This window comes from Syngnathoides biaculeatus, chromosome 9, assembly GCF_019802595.1.
Source record: "Syngnathoides biaculeatus isolate LvHL_M chromosome 9, ASM1980259v1, whole genome shotgun sequence".
Taxonomy (NCBI): Eukaryota; Metazoa; Chordata; class Actinopteri; order Syngnathiformes; family Syngnathidae; genus Syngnathoides; species Syngnathoides biaculeatus.
Window position 1 is genome coordinate 10,414,410 of NC_084648.1, and position 25,052 is coordinate 10,439,461.

At 41.7% G+C, this 25,052-nt stretch overlaps 2 protein-coding genes across 3 annotated transcripts in view; one reads left to right on the top strand and one right to left on the bottom strand.

Moving 5' to 3' along the window:
- The first annotated feature begins 349 nt into the window (after nt 1-349).
- LOC133506362 (synaptogyrin-3-like) lies at nt 350-4,580 on the top strand. The gene is made up of 4 exons (XM_061830433.1): nt 350-522; nt 1,991-2,225; nt 2,440-2,585; nt 3,954-4,580. Exons 1-4 carry the CDS (start codon nt 418-420, stop codon nt 4,197-4,199), a joined length of 732 nt encoding a protein of 243 aa, XP_061686417.1. The 5' UTR covers nt 350-417; the 3' UTR covers nt 4,200-4,580.
- A 1,654-nt stretch (nt 4,581-6,234) lies between these two features.
- The window catches only part of LOC133506358 (voltage-dependent T-type calcium channel subunit alpha-1H-like), a 70,217-nt gene continuing 51,399 nt past the window's right edge, over nt 6,235-25,052 (bottom strand). The window contains exons 18-37 of one of the 2 annotated variants that reach the window (XM_061830420.1): nt 24,591-24,691; nt 24,375-24,498; nt 23,480-23,548; nt 22,319-22,503; nt 20,853-20,870; nt 20,690-20,743; nt 20,479-20,605; nt 19,215-19,340; nt 19,039-19,128; nt 17,505-17,697; nt 16,362-16,513; nt 16,181-16,290; nt 14,840-14,973; nt 13,916-13,986; nt 12,245-12,323; nt 11,979-12,100; nt 9,704-9,979; nt 9,365-9,518; nt 8,557-9,050; nt 6,235-7,784 (exon numbers count right to left, since the gene is read on the bottom strand). In XM_061830420.1, the coding sequence (XP_061686404.1) occupies nt 7,242-7,784; nt 8,557-9,050; nt 9,365-9,518; nt 9,704-9,979; nt 11,979-12,100; nt 12,245-12,323; nt 13,916-13,986; nt 14,840-14,973; nt 16,181-16,290; nt 16,362-16,513; nt 17,505-17,697; nt 19,039-19,128; nt 19,215-19,340; nt 20,479-20,605; nt 20,690-20,743; nt 20,853-20,870; nt 22,319-22,503; nt 23,480-23,548; nt 24,375-24,498; nt 24,591-24,691 (3,222 nt within the window). In that variant the 3' untranslated portion in view covers nt 6,235-7,241. The remainder of the gene's footprint in view (nt 7,785-8,556; nt 9,051-9,364; nt 9,519-9,703; nt 9,980-11,978; nt 12,101-12,244; nt 12,324-13,915; nt 13,987-14,839; nt 14,974-16,180; nt 16,291-16,361; nt 16,514-17,504; nt 17,698-19,038; nt 19,129-19,214; nt 19,341-20,478; nt 20,606-20,689; nt 20,744-20,852; nt 20,871-22,318; nt 22,504-23,479; nt 23,549-24,374; nt 24,499-24,590; nt 24,692-25,052) is intronic. The other variant, XM_061830421.1, reaches the window with a different exon arrangement.

Below are 25,052 nucleotides of genomic sequence, written 5' to 3' on the forward strand. Positions count from 1 at the left end.
ATGTGATGGTTTGCATGGTATGTAATAACGATTGTAAAAACGTTATATTAATATAACAATGTAAAAGTAGACATATCACGTGTAAGAAAATGTCAAACGTGTATGTAATTAAGAAGATGTAATCACAAGGAGAAAAAAAGCATACATATTACTAAGCAATATGTAAAAAACCTATGCAAATGCGTTTACAGTAAATAATACATTTTGCAAATGTTTTGCTAATAATGATGGCAGAAAAATAACGCAGTCCAATAAAAAACAAAATCAGCCAGTGGCGTCCAAGTGACGTCATCGCTCGGCTGCTGGCGGCCGCGGCTGCGCACAGCGGCGCACAGCTGCTCGTGTCGCCGTCGCCGACGCTTCTCTCCGCGGGCACAAGAGCCGCGCTCAGCCGGTCGCACGGGAGGGCCGGCGGCGATGGAGCCAGCCGCCGCGTACGGAGCCGCCAAAGCCGGCAAGCTCGCCTTCGACCCGGTCGCCTTCTTCACGCATCCGCGGACGGTCCTGAGGCTGCTTTCGTGGGTGAGCATCTGCAAAAAAAAAAAAAAAGTGGGGAGGGTGGATGTGGGCATCCTCCTCTTTGTCTCCTCGCATTAGGTGCATTGCTCTGCATTTAAATGGTTTCTTCTTCCCCCCCCCTTGGCTGTTAGAGCCGTCGAGGTGAGCTATCGTGCAGCCTTACTGGGACATTAACATTATTTATTGATTAATGTGTTTATTTTTCTGAAAATCTGATTTCTGCACGTTAATGATGCCCCAAAAACAGTTTAGGACACAAAGATGTTATTTGCAGACGTGTTAATACTTCAAGCAATAACAGGATTTAAAAATATATATAAATACATTGAGAAAATGCTTTTTAAAATCTATTAAATCTATTCTAAGCCGCTTATCCTCACAGGGGTCACGGTATGGAGTTTGTATGTTCTCCGACTGCCTGCGTGGGTTTTTTTTTCAAGGCACTCCGTCCCCCCCCCCCCCCCCCACATACATCCCAAAAACATGCAACATTATTTGGACACTCTAAATTGCCCGAAGGTGTGAGTATGAGTGTGACTCTTTGTCTTGATGTGCTCTGTGATTGGCTGGAAACCAGTTCAGGGTGTACCCCGCCTCCTGCCTGTTGATAGCTGGGATAGGCTCCGGCACTCCCGTGACCCGCGTGAGGATGAGCGGCAAAAGAAAATGGATGGATATAGATATATAATTTATTGTATTTTTGGACAATTTGATATTTTTCACTAAAGCTTGGTCTTTGTTTGTCTCTACTTTTTTTTTTTGTACATTCTCAATATGCACTTAATACATTTTAAATCGTTGTGACTTACATTTTTAATAGAGTTCCATACTTTCGAACCAAAAATTTGCCCTGTGAATGACTGGCGACCAGTGCAGGGTGCAGCCCGCCTTTCTACTGATGTCACCTTTGATAAGATCAAGCACCCTGAACAAGCGTGATTGAAAATCGATGGATGACCGGAACATAATTTTAAAATATTTCAAGTTTTTTTTCACTATTTGAAAACATTTTTCAATTTTTTTTTTTACTCTTTTGTACTATTATTCTATGGCTTGAAACGCAGTAATTTGAAAGACCATTAATATACAGATGCTTGTTCAATGTCATCGCCATTTGAAGTTCACTGTCAAAGTAAACATCAAACAAGAGAAATTATATATATTGTGTATTTAAAACGCTGCAGAGCTTTAACTTTAGTCCACTAGCCTAAAGCTAATGCTATCATACTGTCCCCAAGTGACGCACGCACACAGTTCTGCACCATCACCAACAAAGTGGAATGAAAGCTTTTATTTTTATTTCATTTAAATATGTCATTATTGTATGTTTGTACTATAGAATGCAATTTTTCGAAGCAAAAGTCACATGAAGACCCTCATTTTGTGCAATTGACAGGAATGGTTAATTCCTTTTGATGTTGCTAACGGTGTAAGCTAGCCCGTTTGAAAGTAGATGCGGGCCCGCACGCAGGTGTTCTCCATGGTGGTGTTCAGCTGCATCGTCAACGAAGGCTACATGAACATCGGCAGCGAGCGCCTGCTGTGTGTGTTCAACAAGAACGCGGACGCGTGCAACTTCGGCGTGACGCTGGGCGTGGCCTGCTTCCTGGCCAGCGCCTTTTTCCTCTTCCTGGACGCCGTCTTCCCGTCCTTCAGCAGCCTGAGGGACCGCCGGCGTGCCGTGCTGCTCGACCTCGTCTGCTCAGGTACAAAAACAACGGACTCGAAAGGAACCCTAAAAATAGCTTGAAACCCCTTCTTTTAAAACCTTCATCCTCGTTTAGAACCCAGTTTTTAAATGTTGAACCTTGTGTAAAACCCCAAGAAAACCCAAATACCAAATCTTAACGGCAACTTGGAAAGCGTAGAAATTTGTTTGAAATCCTAACTCGAGTTCTTGTGCTTTTTGCCCCACGGGAGGCGTGGCCAGCTTCTTGTGGTTCGTGGGCTTCTGTTTCCTGGCCAATCAGTGGCAGGCGACGTCGGCGGACGAGCTCCCGCTGTCGCAGGGCGCCGACGCCGCCCGAGCCGCCATCGCCTTCTGCTTCTTCTCCATCATCACGTGGGTCAGTCGCAAAAGCCGCGTTTGGAATTTTCCTTGATTTCAATTTGAGTTACATTTCAAAAATTGCCACAGAAGCTCAAATCTAGCAGATTGTTTTGGGGTTTTTTTTCGTATGAATTTGTCTCTGGTCATGTTTTCCCAAATAAGAGGGCTTCATGGTGCAATCTTTATGTTTCTCTGAGATTTTAAAAAGGTTCAACTAGGTTAGAGTTAAACTTTTGAACACATAAAATAACATTCACTTTTGCACAGGTTCATCTTTATAATTTTTGACATTTTTTATGGCATATTAATTTGTCATAGTAGTAAATACATTTACATTTCCTCATTTCTTGTCTCAGGTTGTTGTTTATACAAAAATAGTGATTTTATGAATTTAATCCACTTTTTAAGGGAAAATATTTAAGACTCCTGCTGATTTTCAAAATGAAGAAAATAATTAAAATCTTACAAAATGCTAAATATTCAAGGGTCCTGCTGCTTTTCAAAATTGAGAAAAGTACTTAAAATATTAGAAAATTTTAAATATTCAAGGCTCCTGCTGATTTTCAAAATTAAGAAAAATAATTAAAATCTTTCAAAATGCTAAATATTCAAGGCTCCTGCTGATTTGCAAAATGAAGAAAAGTAATTAAAATATTAAATTTTTTTAAATATTCAAGGCTCCTGATGACTTTCAAAATTTAAAAAAATAATTAAAATATGACAACATGTAAAATATTCAAGGCTCCTGCTGATTTTCAAAACTAAGAAAAATAATTAGAAGATTACAACATTTTAAATATTCAGGCTCCTGCTGAGTTTCAAAAGTAAGAAAAATAATTCAAATATTACAAAATGTAAAATATTCAAGCTTCCTGCCGATTTTCAAAATTAAGAAAAATAATTAAAATGTGACAATATGTAAAACATTCAAGGCTCCTGCCGATTTTTCAAAACTAAGAAAAATAATTTTAATGTTACAAAATGTAAAATATTCCTGCCTCCTGCCGATTTTTAAAATTAAGAAAAATACTTAAAATATTACAAAATGTAAAATATTCAAGGCTCCTGCTGACTTTCAAAACCAAGAAAAATAATTAAAATACTACAAATTGTAATTTGGTATATTTAATTTTGAGGAAGTAATTGAAATCGTTACACGACTATTCCATTTTCAAACTGGGTAACTTTTAATTTGAACAAAGTCCATTTCCAACGTAATGTGGTCCTAATAGCGCAGAGCTTAGAATAATGACTTAGACACCCTCGCTTTGTCGAAACGGCCTTGTTCCGCCCCTGGTTGTCATGGTAACTAGCCCAAAACAGAGTGAAGTTTCCCGTAACTGTTGTGCATTGCGCTAACGGGCTTCCGGTGCCCCCCCAACAGACGGTGCTGACGCTGAGCGCCCTGCGTCGCTTCCTGTCAGGCTCGCACGCCAACCTGTTCACGTGGCAACACCTGGACGCTACCCCGAGACCCGGCGCCGGCCACGCCCGGGCCACGCCCTACCCCATCGCCAACGGCGCCACCATCGTGACCACCAAGCCCTACCAAGCCCCGCCCTTCACCGAGACCTTGGACCCGCAGAAGCTCACCCAGCAGCAGCACAGACCGGTGGCGCCCGCCTTCTAACGTCCCGTAACTAAGGCCGTGATGATGTTGTTGCCATGGCAACCACCCCGCAGCTTTCTTCGCTTTTGTGTGCTCACACACACTCATGGGCACACCACCGTACACACACACACATACACGAGCATGTTCCTTTAGTGTAGACGACGCCTAACAAAAAAGACATTTTGAATTGAAGCATTTGATTGGCTCACAGTTTGATTGACAGGCAGCGATAGAGGGGAAGGATTTGGCAGATATCCTGGCAGGGGAATAAAAAAAAAAAAAAAGGCAGGCTAGCACCTTCCTGAATGTTCCACTTATGAAATATTCATGTGATTTAATATTTCATTGTGATATGCTCATGTGTATGATGAAAAATGAAAAAAATAATAAAGAAAACCAGCACCACATCAAAGCATGGCTTTTGTCTGTTTTTCTTCTTTGCATTAATATTTAGACATAGGGGACTCGTAGCAATTTGATTCATTTAAAATATGTATTTACATTTTTAAAATTGTTTACATATCTAGTTGTGGTTTGGGGAAAATATTATACAACAGATTGATAATTAAAATGATCAAAATTGTTTATTTGGGGTGCAGCACATTGGTGCAATTGGTTGGAGCGTCAGCCTCACAGCTCTGAGGACCACTGTTCAATCCCAGTCTCGCTGGTGTAGAGCATGTTCTCCCCGTGCCTGCGTGGGTTTTCTCCGGGTACTCCAATTCCCTCCCACATCTCAAAATCATGCAACATTAATTGGACACAATAAATTGCCCCAAGGTGTGATTGGGAGTGCGACTGTTTGTTTCGATGTGCCCTGCGATTGGCTGGCAACCAGCTCAGGGTGTGCCCCGCCGCCTGCCCGTGGACAGCTGGGATAGGCTCCAGCACTCCCGTGACCCTTGTGAGGATAAGCAGCAAAGAAAATGGATGGACGGCTTTTTATTTGGGGTATTCTGTCTTTTTTTAGTTTTGCTCATCACTGTTGAAATGCGTGAAAATAATTTAATAAAATTGTATTTTACCAAAATCATTGAAGAGAAAACAACATCTGTACATCTGAGTGTATGTGTGGACTGTGCATAAAGTGTCATTTTTATTTTTGAAATTTAGATGCAAAACTGAAACGACGGGAGAATTTGTCAACATAACCTGAGGTGAGTACAAGTCAAGAACAGAAGTGCTGCGGTTTTATTCAAGGACCGTGTCAAAAGGCCTGGCGCTGCTCATCGTGCATCTCGGAACATTTCCACGTGCAACATTTCAAATCGTCGTCGTCGTCCTGTCACATTCCCGTTTTCAAAATTCACCTTTTGTCTTCCCTGTGTTGCCGCCGACGAATCTTCACTTTCCCGCTGCGAATATTCCAATCTGCAGCAAAATACATTGCAATAAATGGCCGGCGTGCTGTTCAATGACTGACGTCTGCCCAATTTCACACCGATCAGTTAAACTGGTGTCTGAGGTTGTTGTTGCAGTTTTGCACTGGAGAACAATATGGGGAAAAAATTCTGATTGAGTTGTTTTTTTTTTATGAATATCAAAACTAAACTTGGCATGCTGATTCCAAAACTGCACTCAGTTGCTTTCTGGCACGTCAAGTTTTTTTTTTCGTTTTTTTTCCCCCACAGCTCAGCTTCCACTGATTAGCCGTCGTAAGACTTGAGATCCGTCTTGGATTTCGCACCCAAAAATGATTTAAAAACACCCGTCAGACCTGACTCGACAAAAAATGTGTTCCCCAGTGGGTGTCGTGTTGGGGAGGCCCAAAATAATTTTTCACATTCATTTTCACCGGGATACACAAGCTTCGGTTGCATTTTCAGGTACGTTGAGCCCCTAAAAATTGTGATCAATTCAACTCATTTTGGCAAATTCCCCGGTAACGGCCTTGGAATTCTCCAGAAATGTCTTCTTCAGACCAAAATGGTTCACCTTCATAATTTCAATTTCATACTTGGGTCCTTCTGACATTTTTTCCATTATCATCAACATTCATTCATTTCATTTCCATGTGTCCACACAACTTTATTTCGGTGGATAAAAAGGGTCTGAATGTCTCTTTTTTTCTTTTCTTTTTTTAAACAATCCAAAGGGCGCTAATGAGTGAGCAGGATACACATTGCATAAATTGTTGCGTTTTTCGGTCACGTGGAAGCCCCCCCCCTAAAAAAAAAGGTGATTCGAGTCCAATTTCACACAGCAGGGGGCAGTCTAACACTATTTCTACCCTGAGAATATAAAACCATAAAAGTGAAAGTCATCAGGCGGGAATACTTGAATAATTACTGTGTGTGTGTGTGTGTGTGTGTGTGTGGTGTGTGTGTGTGTGTGTGTGTGTGTGTGTGTGTTTGCGGTTGGGGTGGGGGCGCTATGGGATCAACCGGGCAGAGGTAGAGACCGCTTAAGCCTAGGTCACATTACATATTCCATAGGGGGGGGAATGGTTGCGCAAATAAATAAATAAATAGATAAATAAATAAGAAAAATGCTAAATGTAAAATAAATAAATAAATAAATTTGGATCAGAGAGTAATTTATGTGCATTTGGATGTTCGTTTCAGGTTTCTTTTCTGACAAGCAGCATCACTGATTAAAGGCAGTATTTTATTGATATTAAATTTTACTCGGAAGACCAGTTAACTTCATTGGTGTCGTTAAAAATATATTGTTGAAGTTATGACTTGAGTGTTTTATCACATTTTTACACATGTCTGACAATTAAGAAGTTATGAGGAGCCTGGAGGAGACTTTTGTTTTGACCACGAGGGACAAAATATTACAAAAAAACCTTCAGATTAATCTGAGCGGTTTTGGTAATGTGACCTCGGCTTGAGGCAGAAGTGGGATGGAAGCAGGAGCACAGAACAAGCGAAAGGGAAGTTGACTTGTGGTCAAAGTACACTAAAGGCTATAAGACTTGAAAGTTGTGCGTCTCGTGCAAACAAAACAAACTGCACGGGGCGGGGGGGGGGGGTGGGGGTCCAGTTGGAATGCACAAACCCTGTGACTGGCCAGGACGAGGCAGGGGGCGTGGCCTGGCGCACATGACAAAGAACGTCAGTCGTCCACAGAGCCGGACTCGGGCTGATTGGTCGCCAGAGTGGTGGCGTCGAACGACAGCGTCCGCCTCCTGAGTTCCACGCTGCTGTCCATCAACTGCGTCGCCATGGTAACTGGCTCCTGCCCCGGGGGCGGACTCACGCGTTCCTTCCGAATTCGGCCCAACACCGGCGACACCGATTGGCTGAGGCGGCCGTGGCCGTCGTCGGGATTGGGCGTGAGGTGTCTGTGCGATTGAGTGTTGATGCGGCGCACTTCCTCGTCCGCCTCGTCCCCCACCTGGGGGTCCAACCCTACCGAGTCCTTTTCCGCTAGGTCCGGCTCGGGCTCGGGTTCCGACGCCGCCGTGTCACCGCGACTCCGGCATGAGATGACCCTCTGCGGTTGAGTGTACTTCAAGGTGTGGACGCTGGACGAGCGCTGGCGGGGCGGCGTAAAAGAAGATGGGGTGGTGGTGGCGGCGGCGCCGCCGCCGAGGGGGGCGTCCGACAATGTGTCGGACGAGCCGCTCTGTTCCAGAGAGTCGCAACGCACGGCCTCCTGCAAGCAAAGTTATGCAAATAATGCTGGGAAGACTTGGGGGGGGGGGGGGGGGGGGGCAATTTTAGGTGTGCCCGAAAGCCATTTTGAAAAATTTCACTTATCTTGGTGAAATAAAGCGAAATGAAATGAACGTTGAAGACGTGATTTGTGAGGCAAATTTGCGTGTGCCCCAAAGGACTTTTTTTCATGTCGGTTTACTTAATAATATCATAATTCAGAGCGCACCTGGTTATAATCCTTGGTACACAGAAAGAGTTTAACACTAGTGCGGACTAGCGTTAGCGCCGCACTAGCGTTAGCGCGAGGCTAGGGTGGGCTCGCGTTAGCGCCGCACTCGTGTTAAACTTTCTGTGTACCGAAGCTTCGAACCAGGTGCGCGAAGCCACGTGTGCCCAAAAGCAGAAAGACTTACCGGTAATCATTTTTCAGTGGAAATATGTGTTGTGATGTCAGTTTCCTGAGTAAATCATCCAAAAAGTTAAGATCGCCTTCTCAATAAACCTCCGTCATTAATACTTGTTGCTAGGCAGAGTTCGTGGGGCAAAGTCAAATGTGCCCAAAAGCATTTTCTAGATGCCAGGGAGGGAAACACTTGAGGTAAGAACGCGACAAGTAAATTATTTGAGGAAAATCTTCAAGACGTTACATCTATGCTGTTTAAGTTCAAACGTGATGCTCAGCGGTTTGTGGGGCAAAGTTATGAAACTGAAAAAAAAATTTGTGTTTGTTTTTTTTTTTTTTCATGACAAAAAAATGCAAAGACACTCACTTGTCTGCGCAGCGGTCTACCGGCAGCACGGAAGGACGCCGGCCTCTTGAGGACCGAACTCTCGGGGACGTACGAGGGGCTCAGCTTGTTGCGATCCAGACTCTCCTCGGGGCTCAGCCAATGAGAAGCTCCGTGCAGCGGACTCAGCCTGAGCGAGGGATGTCTGTCTATACTGCAGCTGGAGACCAGCTCGGACCTCTCCGCGCCGACCCGGTATCCATCCATGCTGCGCGTGGAGCTCAGCCGGCGTCGGTCGGCGACCGGAGAGGGGCCGAACCGGCTCCCGTCCACGCTGTGAGCCGAGTCCAGTCGGTGTCGGTGCGACGGGCCGCCGTGGTGGGCCGACCCCCGGTCGATGCTCTGGGAGCTACTGAGCCGGATGACGGGGCGGCTGCTGCGTCCGTGGCCCAGCGAGGCGTGGCTGATGGCGGGGAGGGCGCCCGGGACCTGCAGCAGGGAGCCGCCCCCGCTGGAGCCCAGCGATGACACGGAGCCTGCGCGGGAAAATTCACGTTGACCGTTACAAGTTTTTGTCGGGGATATGCAAATTTTGAGAAACTTTAGAAATATATATAACAAAAATACATTCAAAAAATTGAAAAACTTAATAATATTTAGAAAAAAAAGATACAACCATATATAAACTGTACAGTTTAATGTTATGGTAAAAATATATAAAATAATCACCAATAAATTGAAAAACTAAAGAAAGAGAAACATATCTGTAGTATTAATATTTTATATTTATAATGAGTTCCCTAAAAAGCCAAAGAAAAAGTACAATCTACTCGCCGGGATCAAGTTTCACCTGAGTAGCTGTAGGCCGAGTAGGCTTCGACGCCCACCGGCGGGTACGGCGGGCACCTGAGCGGCTGCTGGCTGTAGCTGTCGCTGGGGAGGGACAGCATGCGGCCGATGGTCAGCAGATTGCCGTGGCGACGCTCCTCATCCTCCACCTGCACCTGCACAGTCGGATGGAATGCGAATGCGAATGAGCGTTGCATGACGTGTTGAAGCCGCAATATGTTATCATTTCGCCCAAGTTTTAGTACTTTTTCGACCCGTTTGGACCCCTTCTGCATCCTACGCCGAATCGGGCCTCGGAACGACATGACGAATCAAGACTATTTTGGGATTTCCAACAGACCTGCGCGGGCCCGTCACCGTTGTGGGCCGCGGGGTCCCCGGACGCGGCGCCGGCGCTGTTCCTGCGGGCGGCCTCCTCGCGCTCCCGCCTCTCCTCCATCTCCTCCAGCTGGGCTTCCTTGTTGCTCTCCTCCAGGTGCTTCATGAGGACGGCCACCACCACGTTGACCAGCACGAACTGCGCCGTGAGCACGAACGTGACGAAGTAGACGGGCGAGATCAGCGGCAGGTACGTCAGGCAGTGCCGGTCCTCAGGGCGGCAGTCGCGGAGGGTGTCCTGAAACGCATCACCACAGGCGCCGATTGCCAAGCGTCACTTTTGGCTCCAACTACCAATACGGAAATATTATCGTAGTTACGAGAATAACAAATACCACGTGCTTTAAAAAAATTGTGATGACCTGAATTCATATTCTATCGACAACCAGTTCCGAGCAACGTAAATTACAGTAAATAAAAGTATTATTTTGGGATCATTTTTTTATTTCAATAAAATTTTACAATGATACAAATGAAAGGTAATGCAATGAAAATAACAAAAAAGCAAAATAAGTGTTCTGTTAAAAGAAACAACAAAACAATCTGAAAAATAATAGTTTAAAAAAAGCATCAAAGTTTGAAAATCAATTTATAAAAGTAAAAAAATCTGTAAACAGGAAAAACAAAATAAAAAAGGCAGGAAGCTGCGAAATGGAAAAATTCTAAATTTCACAATACATTTTTTGTACAGCAAAATATCTAATTTTTAAAATAAACATTGTTAAATATTGGAAAAAAAAACAATGTCCAGATTCAAAAATTAAAAAAATATATATTTTATGATGTTAACTGTCAGAAAGAAAACTGGTTAAAAGAAACAGGATTACAAAGTAAATAAAAACAAACCTGAAGTTTTATTCCTGGGGGGGAATATTGTGAACACGAATGCTTAAAACCTTTGGGAAACTTAAACCGAGATGTTTTTTAAATGCAGACTATAAATTGTGAGGTAGACAAATGAATGCACAACATCGTTCTTCCAATATCCTCCAACGGGGACGCAAAAGACCTTGACGCCGTGGAACAATTGTCTCTTTGTCCTCCGGCAAGCAGATTTGATTTTGTCCTCCGCTAACATGCCGCCTGTCTAGTAAACTATGCTTACAGCTGCGGACGAGGCTCACAATCTTTCATCTTTGTTAGAGGAGACAGCTTTGGAAATCCGCTGGACGGGAGCAAAAGTGTTGATTTACGGATTGCCGACACGTATTTTGTCGCTGATTATTCGATTTGCTTTGTTTCATATTCATACCTGCATGTATCGTGTGGATAGAAAAAGTAAAAATGCGTACTTGTTTTTCTGTTCAAAAAAACAATTAAAAAAAGTACAAAGTGGCAAAACTGTAAAAGTAAAACAAAATTAAAAAGTTAAATAAATGTTCGGAAAATAAGTACCAATTTTTTTTCTAATAGAGATAACTGGAAAAAAAAAGATAAATAAAGAATATTTTTTTTCTTTAAAGTGTTGAAAAAAGTCAGGAAAAGTAAAAAATAAAATAAGTAATAAAGAAAATGTATAAAAAAGAATGGGGAAAAGGGACAAAAATTAAAATTGACTATTTGAAAAAAAAAATGAAAACTAATTGAAATAAATCACAATAAATAAACAAAATGAAAACATAATTCAAGTGTAAACAAAATGTAAAGACAAATTACATAAGTAGCAAAATAATGATAAAGAAATTGTGCAAATTTATCACAAAATAGAGTTGAATTTTTTTTAAAACAACCTCCAAAAAATGTAAAACAATTCATCCATCCATTTTCTTTGCCGCTTATCCTCATGAGGGTCGCGGAGAGTGCTGGAGCCTATCCCAGCTGTCAAAGGGGAGGAGGCGGGGTACACCCTGAACTGGTTACCAGCCAATTGCAGGGCTAAAACAAATAAAAAATATGAAAATGATCACAAAGTGAAAACAATTCAAACAAATTAAAATAGATCCTTGAGACAACTTCTGCCTTTTGGCAAATTTCACCCTAAACGATGCGTTCAATCCAAATTGCAAATTGTGTGACATCAAAAAAAAAAAAAATAGTGCACCACATTGTGTTTCCAACATCCTCCAACGGGGTGGCGCAAAAGAGCCTGCGAAACAATTGTCTCGACCCCCTCCGTTGTCCTCCCCACCGCCCCCCTCGTATTGTGTCCTGCGCTTAACGCGCCGTCTGTTTGGTAAATAACAACCTGGCCGCTCGCCTTCCATCTTGACGAACGCCACGACGGCTCAGCCAATCACCTTCATGATCCCGTTCCAGTTGTCCCCGGTGGACACTCGGAAGAGCGTCAGGAAGGCCATGCCGAAGTTGTCGAAGGTGGCGTGACGGCTCAGGCCCTCGCACGGGTTCTCCTCGGAACACTCTGGAAAAGAACCACGAGGAACGCCTTAGAAGGGATGAGGGCGGGGGAGACAGGAGGGCGGGGGAGCGCTAAAATTGACATAATTAATGCATGTAACGCAACAAACACACAGCGTACTGTACCCATGCACACACACACACTAACCCAGTTTTCCAAAGAGCTCAACTCCCAGAGCTGCATAGATGAAGAACAGCAACATGAAGAGCAGACCCAGATTCCCCACCTAGACGGACATACAGTGTATATACACACACACACACAAATACACGTAGACAGTTGCACACACATAAAAAGAAAGTATACACACGCACACACACAGAGAAAGAGAGAGAGAGAGGCGTACATAAAGCAGACAGCGTGCTAGACTAAGTTCAAATCCCAAAAGATACGCGGAGATGGTTGATTGGGAAAACAAATGGAGGCGCACGCAGGCCCCGATGGACACAAACCCCCGATGAGCTCACGAGCGCGTTCGCCTTTGAGGTAAGATTCTTTCAAAGATCGCGCAAAAATGGAACAAAAAGCACCTGAACTCGAAAAACAAAGCATGAATGGAAAGAAAGAAAAGCTATGTAAAAAAAGTCACGTCAAAATACATAACAATTATAAATAATACTATTTATTTTTAGATGATTACTCTACTGTTATATTTTTACACTTAAAAATACAAAAAAGTAAAACATGAAAGATTCAAACAAAAAAATTAGATTTGTGAAATAACGATTTCATCATCATTTAAACAACTTTTGAAATAAAATCCAATTTTCTAGCCCATCCCGAAGAATTTTGCATCTTTTCCCTGTGAACCAGCAAACCTTTTCCAGTCTCTTTCTCATAAAAATAATGAAGCGAAACATTTCTGCCTGGTTTTTTTGTCACGATGGAAAAATTGTTATACTCAAAAATCACCGTTAGGCAAATGCTGCTAATTCCCTCGTGACACTTTGACACGCTCTCAACGCTCTTTCGAGTGTCCTTCCTTTATATTTACGCTGCGACTGAAGCCATTATGCAAAGGTAGAACGACTTCATTTGTACACTTCTGATTAAGCGTGAAAGAAAACGAGAAAAAGGAACCGAACTGAAGTGACTCACAGTGCCAGGACCCATAAATCGGGGAAAAAGGGACACAAAGGACATTTTTTCAAAGAAAAACCTCTTTATTTGGTCCTCATCTTTTTGGCCTCTTGTCTCCACTTAAAAATGAGAATATTTTTTTCAAAAATGGCTAAATAAGGTGACGTTTTTTAGTTTTTTTTTTTTACTCTAGATTTTTCTTACATGATTTTTAGCAATTTTGAGTCACTTAAAAAAAACATTTGTTTTCAACCAAGTTGATTCTAATGCTGCCCACAATCAATTTTAGATTTTATCTTTTAGACGTAAATAAGAATGGCTAGACTGCAGTTTTAAGTAAAAATAAAAACTAAAAATAAAATAATTTCTAAATGTAAAAAAAAACTTTAAAGAACTATTTCAACGATGGAAAACAATAAAACCTTGTAGGTGAAACATGACTTTATCCATTGTAAAAAAAAAAAAAAGAAAAACATTTAATAATTAATTTTAAATGCAAAAAAAACTCTAAGGAAATAAAAAAATGTAAAATGACAAAACATTGTCGCTGAAATATTGTAGATTTTTTTTCCTTTATGACAAAATCACACACAAAAAATACACTAATAAATAGAATAGAGTAAATAGAAAAAAAATTTTCTTGGAAAAATAAGACCCCTTTCTCAAAAAAAATTCTCATAATAGTGAAAATGTCAGCATTCCTATTGAGGCCGCTTTGTCAAAGCACGTTGACGTTACCTGAGGCAGCGCTTGCATGACCGTGTCCAGCAGAGCTCGCATTCCCGTGGCCATCTTCAGCAGCTTCAGAACTGCAACATGGCGGCACCACAGCGCAGTAAGTATCTACTCCGAGGGCCTGATTTACTAATACCCCAAATAGCGTCCACAAAATTGCGTGTTTGCTTGAGCAGATCGCGTACGCTCTTGGCAAAAGGTGTAAAAGTAGTCCAGGGTGCCGTACTTAAAAGAGGGTTTTGCACTTTCGGGTCTGATGGGGTTTTCCTTTTTACATTTTGGGAGAGAATCAAAAGTGGAAAATGAATACTCAAGTAGTGGAATTGGAAGTGTTAGTGGAAGACAAAACACAAACACATCACTGAGTTACAGAAAAGAAATTGATGGGTGCAAAATTGCATTCAAATCCTGGAACAGCACACCCGGAAATCTGCTATGTGAGAGGCCAGCACCAATTACCACAGTGGGTTGAAATGAGCCGGCACTTGAAGTAGTTTTGTCATTTTTGATACAGAACTTGAGACTGGCTGCAATCAAGCCTCAGATTATTCCAAGAGCTCCAAAAATGTCTTTGCTCAAGAGACGTTGATATGCTGCGATCAGTTTTGTGTGTGGAATTTGAAAAATGTTGAAAAGTTCTTCCACTCGACGCTACGAGAAAAGTAAAACTTCTTCTTCAGCCCAGTTAGACGGCATCAAAACAATTGTTTTGATTACTGTGTACTATTAACATCTCAGAAAATAGTCAAAGCTGTTTCTTTTCATTGTTTTGCAACGTAAGAATGGCTGTAAACAGGAGTTGTACAAATTTAAATTAAACAATCCCTCTTAGTTGTTGATTCATTTGATGATCAATTGCTTGATTCATAAATTATGCCAGCTGTAGTTGTCGCGTTCAATGTCGTGGTCGAGTGTTGCTTCGTGTACCTCGCGTGATCCTCAACACCCTCATGATGCGGATGATGGTGGGGTTGATGGGCAGCGAGGCGTTCAGGTCGATCTCTTCCAGCGTGATTCCCATGATGGACAGCAGCACGATGGCCAGGTCCAACTGGTTCCACCTGCAAAGCAAGAATGCGCACAAAAAAGGGTCTTCCTCCTTGCGGTTTCTTTTCTTTGAAAAGTCTGGTTTCTTGTCATTTAGGGTTAGTCTTTTTTTTTTTTTTTTGTCGCAAAACATTCCAACTTTAGTCCTTAAAAAAAAAAAAAAAGTTGAGTATTTTGTTTTAACATGACTTTTTCAAAATAAATAAATAAATATTTCACCTTCTTGACTTTAATTTTTATTATTTTTTTTTCCTCCAGAAAAATATAACCTCAATATAAATAGAAATTAATATTGGGATTCTTTTTCAAAAATCAAATTTTAAATCATGATTTAATAATAATCATAATAATAATTACTTAATTAGAGATATAACAAATCTCATTAAATTTAAATGTATTTTCTTTTCATGAGGAATACAATTCAGACCTTCAATATGCTAATTTTGTTTCTATTTTTATTTCTTTTTTTTCTAGAAAATTTGACTCAAATCTCGAAATTTTTCCACAAAAATGTACTCAGTTAAAAAAATAAAAAATTTTATGTATACAGTATTTTATTATTTGTACACACATACACATATGTATGAATGTATTCATTTATGTATCTATGTATTGATTGATGGATTGATTGATTACATACTTGGCCAATAATAATAATAATAATAATCCTTGGCTGATTCTGATCCTGATGCCCTAACCCCCCAAAAAACAATTACTCTATGAATATTTAAATATATAAATAAACTACATGTTTGCTTGGACTTTTTTAAAAGAAAAAATGTGCCATTGTTTTTGTATGATTAAGATCAATTCTCAAAAAAAGACTGGATTTGATAATATCATGACCATTTATTTTTTAAAAACATTTTAACAATTATTCAGGATGTTTTACTCTTTTCCTCATTTTTCTCATCATCTGCATTTTCCGCCTTTCCAGCATCAATACACCTCTCTATGGGATAGATGCAAGGTCAGCATGAAACACTGATTTAATTTTTTTATATTTAGCAATGTAACAATTTCAAAAAACTAAATGTTAATGTTTGTCTACCTTTTTTTTTTTTTTTTTTTTTTTAAAGGTAAAATCCAATGCCGGGACTGATTAAAAAAAAAAAAAAAAAAGAGGGCTCGGTAGCAGATTCCGTCGAAGTGGCGCAAAGCGACTCGCCCCTGGCAACCCGCGCTACGTCACAGCAGTGGCGGCGGCGGCGGCGTTGCTACCTTTCTTTAAAGAAGCGACGGAGGCCAAACGCGATGAGCTTGAGGATGGCCTCGATGACGAACACCACCGTGAAGACGTAGTTGCAGTACTTGAGGATCTCCACCAGGTACTGTTTGACGTGACGCGCGCAATGAATGCCTGCAATGGAGGTGATGAAAGGGGGGCTGTTGCCGTGGTTACCTGGGGCTGGTTGTAGTGCTCCATGCTCATGGTGAGCAGGTTGGTCAAGATGATGATGGTGATGAAGAGGTCCAGATAATAGCTGGTACACACGCTGTGGATGGAGCGCCGCAGCGGAGAGTAGTCGGCGTAGTATGGCTTCTCCAGGGCCTCTGCGCACGCACACAATATCCTTATCCTTATCCTTTTTAAGTCATTGCAAAAATATGGGCCATATCATAAACTTTTCAAATTGATTAGCGGACAAGGCGCCGCATCCGCGGCTTTGAAGCCGTGACCGATAGACCCGGCGGTGACAAACTCCCAGACAGTATGTATGAGCCAGCCCGGCCGAAGCCGTGCTCCTCCGCGAGGCACAACGCGGCAGCCTTCCCCGGCAAGCCCGACACGGAAGCCGTCCGACGCGCACATCGACACATTTAGCACACCTGTCGTATGTACGCGCATCTTTTGTTACGCTCTGAGAGATGGATTACGTAGTCCCCCCAAAATATAATTTTTTTAGTAGCTGTATACACACCGACCTGTCATTTGGAACCCACGAAGCTCTCGTCCTCTGCACCCATGCAATCCATTTTTCACAACGAACCGGGTCTCTTGGAAACTTATGAAGGGTAAATCCATCCTCCCGAGTGTTCGAGCAATATCCAGCAATGCAGCGAGCCGGCATTTTGGCTAACACGAAGGAACAACGAGCGATCTTCCCGCAGGTAAAACTAATAGAAAGAAACGAGTCCGCTTGAGCGCGCACCTGCCTCCAACGTCACTTCCTGCTTCTTGTCGAAAACAAATCCTTCAAGAGGATTTTCATGGCGTGAGTTACAAAAAGCCATATACGTCAAAATTATGTTTCGTGGTGAAAAAACGGCTGGGTCCACACCGGCTGCAGTTTTTTTCCACTAATAACATACTAAAAATCATGCATTTCATGACATTGGACCTTTAATATTAAACAACTGGATTCAACTCTAAAGTCAAATACAACAGAACTGCACTTAGGCCATGAATCCACGGCACGCCACCAGAGGGAGCCGGCAAACACATTTTAAAACTCCCTACTTCTACTACATCTTTGAAAACAACTACGTGAATTATAAAATCCAGTCGTTAAGTTGATTATATGGCGGTTTGAATCGCACTCACTGCGCCTCCTCTTCTCCAGACGCCTCCGTCGCTTCTCCTCCCGGAGCCTGGCCTCCTCCTCCTCCTGCTGCTGCCGGCACTTGTGGAAGTTCTCTACCACCACCCCCACGAACATGTTGAGCACGAAGAAGCTGACGATGAGCAGGAAGGAGATGAAGAAGAGCAGCATCCACGGGTTGTTGTTGCGGATCGGCTGCCGGATGCAACAACGAGACAACGGGAGTCCCGAGTCAGCAGCGAAAGTGCCACAGCTGTCACTGCGCATCTATTTATCAGCGGGATTCTCGTTTCTGCTTCTCTCCGTCTCCGAAAATATCCCCACTTTTGCCTACTCTTTGAAATAAACACCATAACGCAACACTATCACGTATAAGGCACTACAGTTACTTCCGTGATAGTAATAAAGTACTAATTAATTGCAATGTATGGCCCTGCCCACTGAATATTTACATTAACAAGAGTGCAATTATTACAAAATTGCTGGCATTAGTTTAGACATTTTTTCCTGAAATTGGTTTATAAACATATATTTATTCATTTTTTAAATCTATATATTTATATGACACAACTTGATGATCTTTTATCTTTTATAAGATATGAGCAAAATGAGCAATTTTACATGTACATTCAGCTTTAAATCATTGACGATCACTAAATCCATAATGATTGGTGAGCATGAAATAATTTTAAAAAATGTATTCATTTTTTTCAAAATGACTCTAGCACTGACTAATTAGCAGATGTTAAATAAATAATGCATTCTACATATATGTTTAACTTTTTATTTGATTAAAATGCATGAATAACTCATTTATTATCAAAGCAAACTGATGGACTGATGAATTCAATTAATTTGATTAACCGAGGAATGTTTTTTCAAACATTTTAAATTAATTTTCTCTCCGTATCTTGTTGAATAATTTGACAGTTGATTTATTGCAAATGACCAACTAAAGTTATATCAATCAAATAAAGAGGCGTCTTGGCAATGGGGTACCTGCTGGTCCACGCCGACCGCGTCGAGGCATTAGTTTAGACATTTTTTCCTCAAATTGGTTTCTAAAAATATATTTATACATTTTTAAAATACATATATTCACGTGACACAACTGGCTGATCTTTTATCCTAAAAATAAAAAAGATACAAGCAAAATAAGCAATTTTACATGTACATTTAACCTTAAATCATTGACTATCATTAAACCCATAATGATTGGTTAGCATCAAATAATTTTAAAAAATGTATTAATTTTTTTTAAAATGCCTTCATCTCTGACTAATCAGCAGATGTGAAACAAATAAATAACTAATGCATTCTACATATGTTTAACTTTTTATTCGATTAGAATGCATGAATTACTCATTTATTATCAAAGCAAACTGATGAATTGATGAATCTAATTGATTTGATTAACCGAGAAATATTTTTTCAAAAATATTTATTTAACTTTCTCTCCATATCTTGTTGAATAATTTAGTAGTTGATTTATTGAAAATTACCAACTAATGAAAACTCGTCTCGGCAATGCGGTACCTGCTGGTCCACGCCGACCGCGTCGAGGCCGTCGTACATGATGCTGACCCAGCCGTCTTTACACGACAGCACAAACAGAGACATCAAGGCCTGCGAGGCGGACATTTCCATCAGTGTGTTGTGTCACCGTGTGTGTGCGTGCCTGTACAGTATCTGTGTGTGTGTGTGTGTCGCACCTGTCCCAGGTTGTCAAAGTTGTACTTCCTGCGGAGCCAACGGTGTCCCGCATCCAAGCACTGAGTTTTGTTGGCGACGTTGGTCACGTTGTAGCCATCGCAGTGGAAGAACTTCCCTTTGAATAACTGCACGCACACAAACACACATGCACGCTGTGTTGTCGTTATCTTATACAACAAATAGACGAGGCGTATTTCAAGAACTCTGTCTTTACTCACAAGTTGTCAAACATGTCCCGTTAACCCTCTTTCGGGCGACTTCTGTATCCTCTATATCTGGCGACTGAGCATGCCGGGTAATGTAGTTGTTATTCTATCCTAGCTATAACACCACACACGCTATATTGTATTTCATAATATCATAGAATAGGGAAGTGGAAGGACATTTTTATCTTTGGTTGAAGCCCTTTAAAAGCTAAGAAGCATTAAACCTGAGTTAGACAGTAGCGCAGTAATAAATAAGACTGATAGGACAATTTCTTTTTTTACTTTATTTTTATAAACGTTGAATTTAATCCGAATAGAAGTCAATCACATCGACACATGAATTGTAGAGTCGTAGAGTCACCTGGACCGTTCATACTGCAGTTAGAGTGAATCGTATCATAATCTGAGTGAACTGAATCGTATTCCAAATGAATCACACCGTAGTTCGGGAAAATTGCATCGTAATTGCAGTAACTTGTATGAATTCATGCTGTAATTGTAGAACAATTGATTTGATTCTTGTGGTAACTGTAGAGAATCATGTTCTAATTAGAGTCAATCGAATTTATTCAGATTACAGTTGGAGTGAATTGCAGTGAACAATTACAATTTGAGTCACATGTATTGATTTGGGAGTGAATCTTATCCAATAATACTGTACTTGGAATGAATTGTATGAATTCACATTGTAGTTGGAGTGAATGTATTCGATTCATGCAATGATTGAAGAGAATTGAATCATATTTACAGTGACTTGTATAGATTCATCTCATATTTATGTATTTATGTATGACCATATTTATGCTTCAGTATGCCCTAACTATATTGATTCACATCGTAATTGCAGCGAATCATATTGATTAATTTTGTAAACGGAATGAATCAAGGCATAATTAGAGTCAATCGCAATGTATTTAAAGGGAATCGTACAGCACGCCACTAGAAAGTGATTCTTTATCAGCACCTCATTTGCATTTTCCCATTTTCATTCTTAATCCTGAACCTCATTTGTCTTAAAACAATCAGTATTCCATATTGGTGTTCCAATTGCACTTACCTGAACCCCCAGAATCCCAAACACGATGAAAAAAGCACAGCAGATGAGGACGATGTTCCCGATCGGTCTGAGTGACGTGATGAGCGTCTCAACCACCAGTTTCAGACCCGGAGCCCGACTGATGACCCTGGAACACGAACACGTACCCTCACGTTCAAATGGATATGCGTCACGGCAACGTATAGAGGAAAAAAATATCTTATTCTCATACTCAAAATGATAGCTCAGTAGAGCCCATGGAAGGAGTTTTAATTCAGTCCTGTGTCTGAAAAGTCATATTTTGCTGTGAGGTGGTCATTTTAGGGATATTATGATGGTCATTTCCAGGTGTTCTTCAAAGATGAACTTGTCCAAATCTGGTTAGGATTGCTTACATGTTAGCATCACGTCTCCTACAAATAAAAGCAACAATATGGAGAATTTCAGTTGGCGGCGCATGGCGGCAAAATGTGCCGACTTCTCGCTCTGAAACGCGAAGGGAGCGCTCATAACTTCACAATCCAGTGCAGTGCATTTCAAAACTTTTCCATGACCCAGACAGGTGTGGCGATGTGTTCCTTGCAGCTCGCAGGTTTTTTTTCAATTTTTATCCAGACATTATGTCCCCAAAAAGTTTTTACAATGTTCCCCTTCTCCAGTTTTTATGGCACTATATATCACCACATGGTGTGACAGGTAATTATTGAGGAAAACTGACAAAAAATCTTCTCGGTGGCATTTTCACCATACACACCAAGGTTGATGAAGACCTTATGAAGGCGTCACATGACAGTTTTGGAGGGTCGCGTTGGAAGAATCCAAAACTGTATCCATTTTCACCACGGGCTACACAAGCTTATGTAAAATTTGTAAAAGTTTTGTAGCATGTTGAAAGCCCCAAAAAGGTGGCTCAGAAATCACATTTGGACACTTAATCAGAAATGGAAACTGCACAGTAGAGATAGGCTAGATCAGGGGTGCCCAGACTTTTTTTACCACAAGATCTACTTTTCAAGCAGCCAGCCTCTCGCGAGCTACAGATGATGGACAGGGTGGGGGGGGATGATGATGATGCTCCCAAACCGTTTTCAGGTTAATGTTCTGTTGCCTCCTATATTTAAAATACAGGATTAGCTTTTTGTGCACTGTATTGTCTGTGCTTTCATCCTGGATCAGGCTTTGCCAAGGTGAAATTTTATAATGACACACCATCTCATCCTGCGCTTTCTACTTTGGCTTCAGACCAGACCTTTCCCACTCGGAAAAGAGAAAATCTCACCCAGTTTAGCCACATTTTCTTCGATTATTCACATACTCCGACAGTCATTGCATCTTAAAACAACAGCATTTCTTTTTTAACTTTCTACATTTATAGTAAACATAAGCAGCATGTCTAGCTCGTCTTTGCTCGAAGTTGGCCAGACTGCGGACCCTGTCATTATAAAACACATTGATGGGCTGCGTAAGTACTGTAACATTTGCAATTATGAGTGCACGTCTTTAGGGGGGGGGGGTTGTAAGATAAACTAGGAAAAAGAGAGTGTGGCGGAGGAGCGGTCATTGTTAGAGAAAGTTCCGTGCGCTGCTTTAAAGAAACCAGTGGCTTCTTCTTTTCATTTTTTACAGTACATATGTGAATTGTGCCATTGGCTATAACAACCAGTCATCCCTCACTCATTGAATCGCATTGAAAATGCCCAAAACTGAATATTTGCATTGGATTATTATTTTTTTTTTTTTGCAACTCAGAATATCTGCGAAGAGATTGGGTCAGCGGTGCGCAATTGCACAATTGGCTGACGAGTCGATCGCAATCGAAGCATTGGGCACCCCTGGGCTAGATGGTCAGACAGGCTGGCACCTGAGCGGTCGCAAAGTGCGCAGCAGCCGCAGCACGCGTAGGATGCCCAGGATTCGATTCCCGCCGGCCGACGCCACCGACACCAGGATGTCCACCAAGGATACAAACACCAGGACTCCATCCAGGACGTTCCAGCTACTCTGCAGATACACACCGTGGCCAAAGTACATGCCCATCGCCACCACCTGTGCAGAAAAACACACAGAGCCAAACAAAAACAGTCGGGAACATTTCTAGGTCACATGATTTAGGCCCCCTAAATGTGACATATTTAAGCCCCACAACACATGAAAAAAAGATGTTTGGACACGTAAATGACAAAAGCCATTTGATTTTTTTACTTCTGATTTGGCATCTTTAGTGCAGTTTTTGCAATATAAAACTCCTGGTTTTGACAGATTTGGTCTCCACGCCAATGGCAAATTCTCCTTTTCTGACTTGTGAACAAGTCCAATTTTTATTAAGGCATTTCCAGGAAGGTTAGTTATGTCATTCATGTCCCCCAAAAATTTGACAAATTAAATGTCCAATTAGCTACAATACCCCATTACTGTGTCCCAGCAAAAACTAGGAACCTAGGAATACATGTTACCATTTAAGACTTGTGATCTGTGACTTTCCTAGTGAGGTTCAGCGATTTATCACCCTCAAGTGTGACAGATTTAGGTCCTCACAACACTTGGAAAACATGTTTAAACATACATAATTCATGCGATATTTCTGAATTGTGATTTGTTTTTCAGCAAGTTCCAGTTTTAGGACCATTTTTGTTCCGCGATTTACGGCCCTCGAGTGTGATTGCTCGGCAGGAGGCAAATAAACATGTAGATCATTGCGTCCATCACAGATATTTGGCGTCTAATTATTAAAAAACAAAAATGTAAAATTATAAAATTTCTTGTAAGATTATGATTTACGACCCCCTTATCTGGAGCTCCATAACATTAGGAAAACGTGTTTACATACACCTAAATCATCCAAGCTTGCCGGTTTGTAACATGATTAAACATGTCCATTTTTAGTGCCACTTCTGTTAAGATAATTACAATTATGTCCCCCCCACCACATGCCCCCCCTCCAAAAAAATGCGAACGAGGTCATCCCCCAGCCTGAAGCGCATCTGACACAAATCGGCTTTATCGCTTTGTGACGGAGACTTACCTTGATCATCATTTCGCCGACAAAGATCACAGTGAAGATGTAATTGGACACGCTGAGGAACACTCGCTCCTGTAACAGACACACACAGGCACGCGTTAGCGTTCCCGCTGCTTTTCTTGCATGAAGAAGAAAACCATTGCTACATCGGAACCGTGCCGCCCTGTTTATATGCTCCATCCATTCATTTTCTTAGCCGCTTATCCTCACAAGGGTCACACGAGTGCTGGAGCCTATCCCAGCTGTCAACAGGCAAGAGGCGGGATACACCCTGAACCGGTTGTCATCCAATAGCAGGGCACATCGAGACAAACAGTCGCACTCACAATCACACCTATGGGCAATTTAGAGTGCCCAATTAATCTTGCATGTTTTTGGGATGTGGGAGGAAACCAAAGTACCTGGAGAAAAACCCACGCAGGCACGGGGAAAACATGCAAACCCCACACAGGCGGGTCTGGGATTGAACCCGGGACCTCAGAACTGTGAGGCCAACACTTTACCAGCTGAGCTGCCGTGCCGCCTGTTTAAAGACTATACATTTTTATTATTTCCTATTAAAACTTTCCCCAGAAATAAACACCATTCAGTGCATTCAAAATAATGTATAATTAACACATTGTTCATTCATTCATTCATCTTCCGTGCCGCTTATCCTCACTAGGCTCGCAGGCATCCTGTAAAACATATTTTACGTACGGATTTTACATCGTTTTAAATACTGTTTAAATATTTTTAATAGCGTTCTATACATTTTTTAAATAATGTCCTGTGTTTCAAAAAATATACACAAAGGAAATTATGCACAGTACTTAAGGTGTACCTAATGAAGTGTCTACCATACGTAATGGACATTGGCATGTGTGCGTGCGTGCGTGCGTGCGTATGTGTTTGTTACCATGCTATGTGGCTGAATGTCGGGCCTCTCCAGCGCGATGGTGATGCAGTTAAGGAAAATAAATAGCAAGATGATGTGATCGAACATCTTGTGTCCAATGGTCTTCTGGCACCACAGCCTGAAGCTACACGCACACAAAACACACAGTGTAAGCGCCGAGAGCGTGTTTATGTGTTTCGACGCGGCGCTCGATCGACCGCACGCGAGGGGATTTACCGGTTGTGTGGAGCGAACACGTAGAGCGACCAATCGTCGTGCTCCATGCACCACTGAGGCTTGTAGGGTTCCAGCAGTTTCCTCAGTTTCTGGTACAAGGTCTGAAATGGCATTCAGTCAACATCCTGCTCAAGGAAACATTCATGGTGGTTACACATCTAAGTAGTAGAAATGTAGTCTGTAGCGAAAAATGAAAATTATCCATCAATTCATTTTGAGGCGCTTATCCTCACAAGTTTTGCGGGAGCGCCGGAGACTATCCCAGCTATCTACGAGCAGGAAGCGGGGTACACCCGGAAGAGGTTGCCAGCAAGTCGCAGGGGACATACGGACAACAGTCACACTCACAATCACACCGAGGGACAATTTAGAGTCTCCAAGGAATGTTTGTTTTTGGGATGCCGGAGGAAGTACCCGGAGGAAAAAAAAAAACACTTTTAATTCAACATGCCACCGACAAGT

What these genes read in the sequence shown, in the direction of transcription:
- LOC133506362 (XM_061830433.1), top strand. Translation starts at nt 418, where the DNA reads ATGGAGCCAGCCGCCGCGTACGGAGCCGCCAAAGCCGGCAAGCTCGCC. An exon ending in GCTCGACCTCGTCTGCTCAG is followed by an intron (nt 2,226 to 2,439) that starts GTACAAAAACAA and finishes GCCCCACGGGAG; the next exon opens with GCGTGGCCAGCTTCTTGTGG. An exon ending in TCTTCTCCATCATCACGTGG is followed by an intron (nt 2,586 to 3,953) that starts GTCAGTCGCAAA and finishes CCCCCCCAACAG; the next exon opens with ACGGTGCTGACGCTGAGCGC.